The sequence below is a fragment of the Bactrocera oleae genome, chromosome 6, assembly GCF_042242935.1.
Source record: "Bactrocera oleae isolate idBacOlea1 chromosome 6, idBacOlea1, whole genome shotgun sequence".
NCBI lineage: Eukaryota > Metazoa > Arthropoda > Insecta > Diptera > Tephritidae > Bactrocera > Bactrocera oleae.
The window spans coordinates 34770318-34784770 of record NC_091540.1 but is presented as its reverse complement, the minus strand read 5'-3'; the positions used below and the strand labels follow the sequence as shown (position 1 = coordinate 34784770).

Below are 14453 nucleotides of genomic sequence, written 5' to 3'. Positions count from 1 at the left end.
GGTAATTTAGCAATGTTTTCCTCAGTTTGACTTTTAAGTTTAGGCTTAAATTCAAATAAAACCGTACAAAAGCCCCAGGTGACCAGAATGAACTATCTAAGATCTTTTTGAATGTTTCAAGAGATACGTCTATTTTAAACGATGATATACTTCTATCATAATTGAAGTTAAATTTAAGTATATTGATATCATCGATTTTTAAACGTGACGAAATGTAAGATTTAATGTTCTCCACCAAGGTATATTTGGCAAGTCTAGAAATAAATATAGACTTTTTAAGTGGAATAACTACCAAATTTTTAATAGATGTTACTAAGTTATTAGGGGGATCCTCTGGAATTGTGAGACACTTATTACTATTAGATAGAGCTTTTGGGGAATTGAGCTCTTTGGAAGTTGACGGCTTATCACCTTGAGGGCAAGGAGAAGAGAGATTTATTATGTCATTGGGAGGAGACGTTCTTTTCTGAACAGAAGAACTAAGTGTTACTTCATCGGAAGGACGTTTACGCTTAGGAGCAGGTTTAGAGGATTCGTGAGAATCATTCAGGCACTTAAAAGATTTGAACAATTTTTCATAGTGCCTAAATTTTTCAGTGAGGGTTACAAGATCACGACCGATTTCGTTAAAGCCATTGCGTGTATCCCCATAAACTTTAAATAGATTGATTTCAATAGATCTACAATTTAAACAGGACCAACGCAATCCCTTACAGTCGTGAATAGAATCTAAGTTTCTACCAGTCAGTCCAGCACATTTAATATGGGCAAACCCATCACTCGCCTTTAATGTTACAATTGGGGAAGTTACAAGACATAATAAACCACAAGAATGAAGATCAAATAAAAGAGAAAGTAGAACAAAATTAAATAGATAAATAATAAATTAGTGTGTTAATAAAATATTAATAATAATAAATTCAATTAAGAACACTTTTTTTTTATCAAAGTTTAAAACCAAGACAATTTGAAAAAGCAATATAGCGAGCAGTTTTAGAAGCACATTTTAAACGTGGTTTCTATAAAGTCATCTCATACCATCCCAGAGATAAAAATTTAATGTCTCTGGCTTGTTTAGTGCTTGATTTATCGCGCTTTTAGTAGTTTTTAACAGTACCGTTATATGGGGAGAGGGCGGGGTTGTCACCAGATTCCACCATTTTCACACCGTCGATAGAGATGCTAAAAGAATTTGTTTCCAGAGAATTTTGTTATTATAACTTCAGTAGTATAGGAGATATGCACATTCAACTTTTTAAGGGCGGGACCACGCCCTCTTTTAAAAAAATTTAAACTGCAAATGCCCCTTCCTAATGTGATCCTGTAATACCAACCGTCTTACGGTACCAAGAAACATGTGTACCAAGTTTCATAAAGATATCTAAATTTTTACTCAAGTTACAGTTTGCACGGACGGACGGAAGCAGAGACGGACTAAGGGACAGACAGTCACCCGGATTTCAACTCGTCTCTTCATCCTGATCATTTATGTATATATATAACCCTATATCTAACTCGATTAGTTTTAGGTGATACAAACAACCGTTAGGTGAACAAAACTATTATACTCTTTAGCAACATGTTGCGAGAGTACAAAAAGTGTTATTCGGTTGAAAATCTTTCAAAGTGGACTTGGCGTCGTCCCCTAAAAACTACTAAAAGTGAGATAAATCAATAAATAATAGCGTCAGAGACACTAAATTTTACATCTGTTAGGGCTTTACAGCAGCCGCTGTAAAAATTGGACCATGAGTGTGGCAGCGCCCACCTTCAGGTAAAATCACATAACTCAACTAATTTCCATTAATTTCCATAGGTAACATTATCCTGACATGGATATGTCCCAGTGTGAAAATAAGCGAAATCGAACAACCGCGCCATAACAAACCTTTAAATTACATATGAATCTTTCACTATACAGAATATAAGTCAAGTATCAATAAAAATAATATAAAATACGGGTATAAAAAAGCAAATAGTGACCGTGAGGTATGTTGTCTCATGTTCAAAAATAGTCGAAATCGGGGCATAAATTGTCAAGGTTCTACATACCGAACCTATAGACCTCAATGCCTATTGCTGATTTTTTACCGAAAAAATCAGAAAAACGCTGAGGTATATTATTGAAATTTAGGGATTCTCTTTTTCTCATAATACTTTGCCCTTTGGCTAAAACAGTAAGTTCTGGTAATAATTGCATTAGCCCCTATGTATCCAATAAAAAGATTTTCGAACTTCCAGCTGATTTTATACCGTATATATTGGTCAAAATATGAGATATATTAAGGAAACTGAGAGAGCATTGTAACCTTTTATCTAAAATGGATAAAATCGTGTTTCAAACTTCTAGTTGAATTTATATCGTATAACATATTTCAGTCAATATCGTTAATGTCTTAGAAAAATTAAGGAACCCCATAATATTGGTTACACTACAGCTTTGAAAATGCGTATGGCAGTTTTGATAAAAATAATGTAGTTTAGTGTTAAATATGAATTCAATTGGTCTAAATTATTCGTTTTTTTTTTGATAATACATGTTGAACTCCTACGCAAAATTCTTTAGTACAAAAGCTCTCCAGCATCTAAAAGTATTTCCCCGCCTTGGAATTTCGCAAATTGCGAGAGTATAAAATGTTCGGGTATACCCGAACTTAGCCCTTCCTTACTTCTATTCTCGTATTCGAGCTTAATTAGCGTCGTATTGGACTCAGCGTAAGTAAGGTTATATGGTGTAGTGATAAGCAATACAATAACTTAAGTCTGATATGTGAGAACCACATCCACAAATATCTCAAAAATGTATGCTACAGATATCGTTCGACATAGACATCTTATGGGTAATTTTTAACATCTACTTCCATTTAATGTATTTCATACAAAGTTCCATATACATAACTCACTTTGGTTTTTACAAACTTTCACACATAAAAATAAATTTTCATCAAATATCTACTATCTCAATTTCTTCAGAATCTTTTCAACGGCAACGATTCATTTCGCACAGACTCGGCGAGTCCCACATGCACTTCCCACGAATCGATGGAAGGATCAAACGATTACGACAACGGTGAAAAGGGTGAAAGTCCGCGCAGCAACAACTCCGATCCGAGGGATTTAAGGCGTAAGTTTGTATTACTTTCAACTCAAATGCCTTTTATTTGCCTCACGCTTCGCTAATGCCTACATCAAAAATTGCGGGCGTATTTGCATTTGATTACTTATTTACTCACTTGTGAGATGTAAATGTGAAATGCGATAAACAAAAAGAAAATAAAAATTTGCATGTGCAAAAAATTGCGACCCAGCAGACGCAGTGAGGAGATAAAATAAAAATGTTGCAAAAACGCAGGGATATTTGTAGCTTGATAAAATCAACAGCTTGTTTGCAGTGTTTCGACTTTGATTTTGGGTGTTTTTCAAATAGGTACAACGCAAATTTCGAATTAATTTTTTTGATCTCCAGTATACTGAGCAATTTTAACAGTTGAATGAATTTTTAGAATTATACGTCACTCAATTTTAGGTGGATTCGCATCCCTCTGTATACATATGTGCATATGTACGTAAATACTTATTATTATGTCCCGAGTACGTGCGTATACTTAAACATTTAGACATTAATATCTAAGCGAATACAACAAACATATTTATACCCTGAACAGGATACATTAAGTTTGCCCTGCTGTTGGTAACACCCAAAAGGAAACGCCAAAATTATAAGCGTGACCAACTGAGTCGATTTAGTCATGTCCGTCTGTTTGTCCGTCCGTCTACCTGGATCCAACGATATCGGACCACTATAGCTGCCAAACGAACTGAACGATCGGAATCAAATGCGTGTATGGAAAACTTTTTCATTTGAGGAAATATTTTGTGTGGGTTACTGTCTATAGCAACGGTGCAATCTCTGAAGAAATTGTTCAGATCGAGTGACTAGAGCATGTAGCCGCCATACAAACTGACCGAAATATAATAATTAACTAAAAGCAAATGAATTATAATATTTTTTTATATTTTTTTTTTCTAATTGGCGGCACTTAATCGGTGTGTATATATTTGAATATCGAAAAAAATAATATTCCGGAAAATACTACAATTTTCTTTTTACCCCATTCCTTTATTAGGTTTTCACAAAGTCCTGGAAATAGTTTTTTCTTGAAAGCTGAGCTCGTGGCTGATAGTGACTTAAAAATTCATTTGCTAATTCACTTAATTTCTTCATCAGAACTACAAACTTATGCATTCGTTTAGATAAATTCTTTTTTAGAAATAAATCACGATTAATCTTTTTTTCGTACTTAATAATGATATGAAAGCTGATAACCAATTACATAAAAAACTGTATACATAATATTATTCACAGTTTTTAATTGCAATATTTATTGACTTAATGTCCTTAATTGAATTAAAATGTGCTCTCAAAGCCCCGAGTAACCGAGTTGTCGAAAGAGAGTCTCGACAAATAAACACACTTATTCCACTTCTTGTGCACAAATGATCTACTTACACATGTGGTTAAAGAATTTCTTAACTTTTCCTTTTCTTCCATTTAGAAGATAGAAGTAACAAATGGTACAGCTTAAGCTACTTTGTCGTAATACCTATCACCATGAAAAGCACTGTTGATTAGCCTCTTTTGGTAATCTGAAAAAAATTATCAGATGGATCAAGAACTGCTTGCTATATATTTTCATATACAGCTTCAAAAACAGTTCTTATTCAACGAATATGTCACACATTTGGTTTATGCATTGATTGACTTTACATCATTAAAACTCAAGTTGAAAAAAATGTTTGAAGAGTGTATATTGTGATAATTTTGCTCATAAATAACCGCAAAAAGTATGTGGGGCAAAATGTGACAAATCAGCGGGGTTGCGCCGTAGTAACCTTTTAATTAAATACTATTTAGTAAGGCGCAATTAGATTTTTTTTCGCATTTAGGTCCTTAACCAAATGAATATAAAAATTGATTACAACTATGATAATATACTTGAGTGGTTGATATCTAAACGACCTAATTTAAAAAGTCATAAAGATCTTATTGGAAGCAATATAAATAAATTAAAAGCACTGTACAATTCATAAGCCTCGCTTTATTTCGCTTGTAGAACGAGTCCATGTACCCTGGACGGTGCTCCTACCCAGATGAGGAGTAAAGATAGCCTGCAGCCATCTAATGTAGATACGCAATAAACTAAATTTGAATTGTTTATGTTAATTATGTATTTTCCTTAAAGCTAAAAAAATATTATATATATATATATCATAAAAATATATAAAAAAGTTTCTTGGCTAGTACCTAGGGAAGAACCCTCTATTGTTGATAATCTATTCTCATTTTATATACATATGTATGTACGCTTGAATATTCCAAACCTTTTTTATAAATAAACATTTCCGCCACCCAAAAGAGTCCGCAGTCTACGCCGAACTCCATATGTTGCCAAATCGCATTATGTGAATGGCCGCCATATTGGTTTTCCACCAGCAACTATAGCGTTATTTTGCATATAATAGTTCAGTGAGCATTTGGATTATGAAAACCAGTTTAAAATTGTGTAAACGTCAGTAATTGAATTCGCTTCCGACCAACCGGCACGCCGCGTCAGCCACAATTAGCCACAGCGTATGCTTTGCCAGCGAGCTTTGAATATAATAAACGACCGTCTATTTATTTAAATATAAATGATACGATTTTAATTAGCTTTGGTTTGGCAGCGGTAGTGATACTTTTTGGGCATACTCGACTCTAAACGACAGTTGGTACAAATTGCCGTGAAATAAAATATTGGAAATACTTATGCATTATGTATGTGTGACGTCATAAATATGTATTCGTGCGATGAATTATGATTATAAATAATATAGTTGCATTCGCATGGAGATATTAAGCGCTAAGATTGGTCACGTTCACAAATGTTTGACAAACTTTTCTAATTACTCAAATATAAAATATATTCTATAAACAAATGTTAGTTGAAATAAATCTGTGGCGAATGAACTTTGTGTTTGAATTGTAAAGGTTTTAATTTGAGCAGTTTGAAGAATACAACAATGAATTTAGAGTACATGAAGCAAAGTCTGGGTGTATTCCCTTAAAGGTATGTATGCTGATGTGTACAAATTCTGTGATATAAAGCGAGAAATCACGACTACTAAGCGTTGCCTACTAATAATGTTAACTGTGGCTTAACTATTTTGTTCATTATACTCTCGCAACCTGTTGCTACAGAGTATAATAGTTTTGTTCACCTAACGGTTGTTTGTATCACCTAAAACTAATCGAGTTAGATATAGGTTATGTATATATAAATGATCAGGATGAAGAGACGAGTTGAAATCCGGGTGACTGTCTGTCCGTCCGTCCGTCCGTCCGTCTGTCCGTCCGTACAAGCTGTAACTTGAGTAAAAATTGAGATATCTTTATGAAACGTGGTAGACATGTTTCTTGGTACCGTGAGACTTGTATTGCAGATGGGCGTAATCGGACCACTGCCACGCCCACAAAGCGCCATTAATCAAAAACAAATAAATTCCCATAACTAAGCTCCGCAATAAGATATAAGACTGTTATTTGGTACACATTTGACACACTCTGGGATGGTATGAGATGACTTTATAGGAACCGCGTTCAAAATTAGACAGTGGGCATGGCACAGCCCACTTTTAGGTGAAACCCCATATCTTGAGATCTGCTTAACTAATTTCAACAGAATTCAGTACATAACGTTATTTTCATATTTCTATGTTATAGTGCGAAAATGGGCGAAATCGGACTACAACAACGCCTATTTCCCATATAACACCATTTTCAATTCCATCTGATTCTTTCACTTTCCACTATGCATATCAAGCAACAATGATTACATATATCGGGGTAAAACTTTGCGTGAATAATAGAGTGAAAGCGCTAAAGAGTAGCGAATTGAACAAACTGTACCAGATACTCAAAGAAACGGTGATGCGCATGCGAAATTGTATTGTGATTCTTTCTTTGGTAGGAAAATCATATTTTCGAGTCAAAAAACGGTTTAGTAACACCTTAGTTTTCTTTTCTATAAATAATTATAATTGCTTATAAATCTTAAGTTTTTAAAATTAAAAATAAAATCTTTATACTTTAATTACAACAGTAAATCTGGTCTAAAATATGCAAAAAAAAGCATGGTAAATAAAGGTTATACCACTTTAATGAGGTATCCGCATACCCTCTACGACTTCAACTCGATCACTTTGTTGTTACTTTTATATGTAATTTCTTTGTCAAAGGAGCATCGCGCACAGACATAATTTTTGACCGGCATTTTGTTTGCTTCAACAATAACACAAAAGTCGCAAGACAATGATGAATAATCCAAATGCTGAGTGTATTAAGTATAAATCATCCATCATCATCCATTAAATTTTATCTTTGGGATGGTATGAGATGACTTTATAGGAACCACGTTCAAAATTAGTCCGTGGGCGTGGCACCGCCCACTTTTAGGTGAAAACCCATATCTTGGGATCTGCTTAACCGATTTCAACCAAATTCGGTACATAATATTATTCTCCTATTTCTATGTTATAGTACGAAAATGGGCGAATTCGTATTACAACCACGCCTATATCCCATATAACATCATTTTAAATTCCATCTGATTTTTTCCAGTATGCAAATCAAGGAACAATGATTATATCGGCGTAAAACTTTGCGTGAATAATACGTTTAAAGTATGCCACCTTGTGACCAAAAATTGTCTAAATCGAACCAAAACTGTTCAAGCCCCTAAGTACTAAATATGTGGGCCCCAGTGCCTATAGTTGACCTTCTACCGAAAATATCAGTCAATCCACAAAGAAATCTCAAATTTGACTTTGCGAGAGTATAAAATGTTCGGTTACATCCGAACTTAGCCCTTCCTTACTTGTTTTATCATAAATTATTTTTTTCTTCGTTGATCTTGAATGATTACTTGCACATTTTTTTGGATCATAAACACAAAAATATCAAAACAAATTATCTACAATAATTTAACACTTTTGCAAAATCTCGAATTAAGTGTTATGTTTATACTATACCAAGCAGACGGCAATGTGCGACCATATTGCACCGCTCACTGAAATGAAATACCGTAAATTATACAAATACAAGCTGCAATCATATGGCAACTGCAACCTCAGCGCTCGCTCACAAATAAACAAAGTCACAAAGAGGCCACACAAAGCAGCGCCCACCAATGAATCTGTGCTTATGTGTGTGTTCGATTGCCGAGCAAAGGTGCGGGCGGCGTTGTACACAAGAGTAACAAGTTTCAAAGTGTAGCCACACACAGAAAGCGTCAGAAGTCAAAAGTTATACCGAATAGGGAAAAGGTGTATGCTTACAACTGCAAATACATATACATATGTAAGTATGTATGCATGCGTTTATTTAATCCTTTCAGCAGGCAAGCGCAGGCAATATACCAAAATTGGGGGAGGGAGCGATTGTGATTTATCGCAGGGTGGAGGAATACATATTTATATACATACGTGTGTGTGCGTTGGTGAGGATGCTGTGGAAAACGCGTGAATTTTTGAAATGCTTTAATTGGCTTGCCACATCAATTTCATTGAAGGATTTACAAATATTTTACATCAATTCACATACATTTGTAGCTAAATTAGGCCATCAACTGTTTAAATGTCAACATCAAACGATTTACATATCGTAAATCACCCATACACATATAATTGTGCACATACACACACACATTTATTATATGGTATATGTATACCATATACAAGTATATATGTACATATATTAGTATGTTGGCGCTCGTGACTGTCATATTTTAATGCCGCGATGCGTCAAGCCGACATAAATAAACGGTTCTTCATTGCCATTCTGCATTTGGAGTGTGCTCATATCAATTATGTTTTGTTATTGTGGCAGCGCTTCAGAACACCACTTGTGCTTATTTTGCGCTTTCTGCAAAAAAAAAACACTCTGATACAACCCTTTATGCTGCTCACTTTTCTTCTGCCATCCGTCAAAATTAGCCATACATTCAACCGCTTCCAGACACTTGACTTTTCTGGTGGATTTTTAGTAACAGTTAAATGTTGTAAGAATGGCGCTTATTTGAAAGCGTGCCGCCAAGCCTTCTATTAAATACTAATTTTCTTTGATATTATAAGTGCACTTGTATTTAATATTACTGGATGTGTAAAGTAAAGAATATCTAAAAAAAATTAAAATATTTCTAATTATTATTGCTTGTATTTGCAATTAGGTATTTAATGCTGCGAGAAAAGCAATATTTATATGTTCCCCTATATTTAAATTTTTCCATGTGAAATTCGGGATGTTTTAGGCAACAATGGTCGGGTTTCTTGAGTTAGAAATGTTTATTGCACTGTAATTAATTTTTTTTCAACTACTCTCAAAAAATGAACGAAACATTAACTAGATGCATTAACTAGAACTAGAATAACGGTATAAGTATTCAGTGAATAAGGTTCCCTATCATGTTGCCTACATGTTGTTAAAAATATATAAATCTCTTTATTTTAGTGGATCTTTACACTAGATCTACGGTTCTATTTGATCGATTTCAACCGTTTTGTATCGTAAATTAATAATTTCTTCCAAAAATACGTATTCACACTGTTTTGTTTTTCAAAACTTGGAACTTTATGGGATACACATTGTATGGTATATCTATCTCTACGTGCTCCACCAAATTGACGGGTACATTATTCATCCAGTATGAAATAAAAGATTAAAAGCAATGCCTTTATGTTCTCCGTTTCCAATTTGTTGTCTCAATCGCGAGTTCCGTTACCTCAGACTTATACAAATAACATACTTAAAGTCCTCATCGTTCCGAATTGTGAAAAAAATACACGCAGTCAAAGGTCAAATGTGTTTTCTTTTTTTGATACAAGTATATTCAACGAAACAGTAAGTTGTATAAAAAGTTACCTACGGAAATTGAAGATCGTAAAATTATCTTTACAAAATGTATGAAAACTTTTTTCCTATGACCTATCGTTTCTGAGAGTTCTGAGTTGCACATGGTAATTCATTTTTGATGCCAAGAAGTAATATATTTTTTTTTAATTTTATGATTTAGTATGTCTTTTCAAGTCAATAAAACATCTAACTATTAATAAGAAATCGGCTCTAGTTATCATAGAACTTGAATATATCGAAAAATGCTTCTTTACCATATATGTGTTTGTATGTAAGCACATAAACATTTCAATATTGTTCTGCAAGTATAATACCTAAAATCGAAAAATATGTTTCGAGTACCGCAAACGATTGGGGACAGATTTGTATATACGATTGCGCACGAGAGAAGTAGATATATTCTTCCATATTTCAGCAAATGCAATAAAGTGGAACCGTCATCTGATATTTTCGGGGATTTTACTAAAAGCAGAAATAACAGAATAAAGGATTGTCTCTTTTCAACATTTTTCAAAGAAGTTTAAAAGAATATATTTTTAGGTGAAATAATACTAGTGTTTAGAGTGCATTTGACTGTGGTTGTTTGAAAATTTCATCGCCTCATTTTCAATTTTCCCAAAAGAAATAATCGAATTTGTTATCTACATTCTCATAGTTAAACGCGTATTCTTTTGTCGCTCACTGATACTAGAAAAAATCTGCTATTCACATTGTTAGTACTAATTAATGTCAAAAGTAAGCTAGGATTTATATTTCAATTTAGTAGAAAAGAAGCAACTTTATTTTTTTAATTACGTATCTTCACACTGAAAAAATAGCTATACATTTACTATCCATCGTCAAAATGACTACAACATTAAAAATTTAATGTAAAAATGAATTTTTATAAACTCTCCTCTCTCCTCCCTCTAATAATTCCACATTTTTTGAAAGCTTTCGAAAGTTCAAGATTGTACAAATTATAATCGTTTCTAAAATGTTAGCCAATATGAACTTGTTGATATTTTAGGCTTCGTAATTGAAACTATCGAAGGGATCGTATCCTGATTGCAGTTTTTGGTACGAAAGAGGAGTCTACAGGGCCGGCCCGATCATATAGGCAAGTTAGGCAGTAGCCTAGTGCGCAAGAATTTTCGGGTGGTATTTTGGCTAACTTTCTTTACATAGTTTATTTATTTGTGTATTTATTTTTTAATTTGTTTCAATAAAATATAAAATAATTTACAAATTACTTTATTCATTTCATGTGTACATAATATATACCGAAACCACAGTTTCATATATATAGTCTTCAAAATATGTGTGTTATGATACCAATAAACTGAAGGTATACCAAAACACTCTATTTAAAAAATAAAATAAAATTTAATTAATCGCAATATTTTGAATTTAGAAATAAATTTATAGGAGTTTTTGAATGCACCACATCTCTCAATGGCAACGCTCTCTACTAATAAAAATAGGCTTTTACAAATCGTCCTTGTAGAAATAAACCTTTTAAATTTTTTTATTATAATCTATCAATCATTGTATTGATATAAGCATAATCCACAAACAAAAAAAAACATCTACCAAACCACCGAGAGAGAGAAGCGTGAAATATGCTTGCTAAGTCCCATTAAACAAAGTAATAAAAATTAATCGTCTGCTTATTCAAGAGGCAAATATGCGGTAAATTTGGCTTTAAAAATTTACTCCCCACCGAATTTCGAGCAACGCACAGCAAAAGCAACAAGAACAACAATCGGAATGCCAACAAAAGTGTGCCGTTGGAATTTGAAAATTGTTTTCATTACATTTTTGAAAATCTATAAAACCCACACCCGAACTTGCGCGCCCCAACAGCAGCGTTTTGCCTTGGGTGTATACTCAAATATGCATAAGTTGTTGCGAGTAGGGGGCGGTAAATGCCGAGTAGTGGATATGGGTTTACAACAGGAGTAACGACTTCAGTCCAGTCATTTCCCGTTATAGACAAATTTCTTTATTTAATTATGGGAAGAGATAATCGTTTTAGGTATTTGAAAATGAAACTGATTCAACGAATATATGCATGTATGCATATAAAGTATGTGTGTATATTGGGGTCATCAATTTTCTAGGTTTGACTTGCGTCGGAAAGTATTACAAGTGGCCGAATTGAATCAAAGAGGAGCAGGGGGTGCCGTCTCAGTCACTTTAAACACGTACTTTACATGTTTGAATTGATCTAATTAATTGCTTCGACTTTGACAATACGAAAAAGTTCGCGATTTGTACTTACGGTATGTAAATCTATAGATTCTTGTATCTACAAATTCTGCTTTCTTTCGTCGATGGTAAGGGGATGTTGCATATAGGTACATACATACGTAAGTATGTAGTACTTATAATTTATGATGTTTAATTTGAAATGAAGTGAATAGCAATAATCTCACTTCATTGGTTGAACATAGAGTAGTAAATCTTGCGTTCCACTAAATATTTTTATGAGTTTTGCAGTCGAAATAATAGGCTTTTCGAGGAAGTGATACATCAATACATGTTCTTACCTACATGTTTTTATTCTTACTATACAAAGACTTCAGCAAAACTTAAGATTACCTACAAAAACTGCGTTAGCGACATCGCAGCTTCTGCACCTATAACATTGCTATTGACACAATTTATTATAATGGTTTCATTTTGATTTTGCATTCTCATCTCACTTTCTTTATATCTCTTTTGAACGTGAATATTAGCATAGGTAATCGAAAGTCCTACTAAACTGCCAACTGTCGAAAATATTGAAACTTCTGACTCCTGCACTATCCATGATTTGATATCTAATTAAATAAGATACTATACTCAAATATATAAAAACTCTACTCTATTTAACTTATCTTATAAAAAATTTAATATAACACTTGAACTGATTACATTTAGTCATTATACTCTCGCAATATGTTGCTACAGAGTATTATAGTTTTGTTCATCTAGCGGTTGTTTGTATCACCTAAAACTAATCGAGTAAGATATAGGGTTATGTATAAAAAAATGACCGTCCGTCTGTGCAAGCTGTAACTTAAGTAAACATTGAGATATCTTAATGAAACTTGGTACACATGTTTCTTGGTACCGTAAGACGGTTGGTATTGAAATCAAAAACAAGAGAAAACGTTATCTTCGGCTGCGCCGAAGCTGTAATACCCTTCACAGGTGCATTTCTTTTAGTAACTACTATATGTATGACTACATTTGAAAACGTGACTTGCCAACGGTTTGCATCCAACGGAAAGCATTTTGCCAGTTCTTTCTAGCCAGGTTCTTTGCTATAAACAATCTTCTATTCGAATTAAAGTTAGTTATTGAGGTAAATAGATCTTTCAAACATTTACATAAATTTTAATTTTTTAAGCTGATTGATTATTCACATTAAATTAATGGAAAACAAAACAAATTATAATATTTATAGAAATTAGAAAATATACTTATAACATATAATAATATTTATTATTCTATAATAATTTTTTATATGATATATAAATTACTATAATTACATCTATGACTTACACTTTATATTATAATACAAACTTAAATTTAATAATATTAAATCTAACATATATCTATATTAATAATATATCTATTTTCTAAAGCTTAAAAATATTCCGTCATGGTCACTATATGGTGTTTCATTTGTGATACATGAGGTCATTGCAGAATCCATGTTTGTCCATACCCAATCTATTGATGTTTCCTGTTTTGTTGTGGCGACCTTAGCCAATGAAGATTGAAATCCTAACTGTTGCAATCGAGCCTCCAAATCATCAGTTGCTGTTAGGCGACATATGTTAAAGTCACCAAGGACTACTGACGGTCCATTATACTGTTCAGTTATCTGACGGATATTATTTTCCACTTGGTTTCTAAATTCCGGAAGTCTATAGCGGGGGTTTCTGTACACAAGTGATATGGAAACTGTTGAATTGTTTACGTTTAACAGTTGGTAAACGTTTGTTGAACCGGTGTCGTTTCTTGAAAATGATCCTTCTGATAGACCTGGGCACCTATCTTGCTTGTAGTATATTATAAGGCCGTTGGCAGGGCGTCGTCGGGATGATCTTGTTTCTCCATCAAGGCGTGCAATAACACTGTAGCCTTCTATTGGGAATTCTTCTTGAGGTAAGGCCCATGTCTCGGCAAAGCACAGAATATCAGCAGAACAAATCAGCTTGTCTGATCTGATATCTTCAATATGCTTGTTTAGGCTCCTTACATTTTGATAATAAATATCTAGACGTTGTTTTTCAGTCAAAAATCTGTAGCATGTCGTCAATGCTCCTTCTGTCTTCAACCTATTAAGTTGAGTTTTAATTGGATCCTGCGGTCCAAATGGGTTCGGGGGAGAAAATGTCCCGATTATATACAATCCATTGGCACTTGTGGCTCTGATACATCCTACATATAAAGCTGATCTGCTTACTCTACCCTCTAGATGAACAGCAACTTGTGTGTATGTTCCACCTTGACTTTTATGTATCGTGATGGC

The 14453-nt window shown here is 33.6% G+C and overlaps 1 protein-coding gene across 3 annotated transcripts in view; it reads left to right on the top strand.

Moving 5' to 3' along the window:
* Window positions 1-14453, top strand: part of tey (teyrha-meyrha) — a 65494-nt gene that overhangs the window by 32238 nt on the left and 18803 nt on the right. For all 3 annotated transcript variants that reach the window (XM_070111347.1, XM_036370776.2, XM_036370778.2), the window contains exon 3: window positions 2974-3124. In XM_070111347.1, the coding sequence (XP_069967448.1) occupies window positions 2974-3124 (151 nt within the window). The remainder of the gene's footprint in view (window positions 1-2973; window positions 3125-14453) is intronic.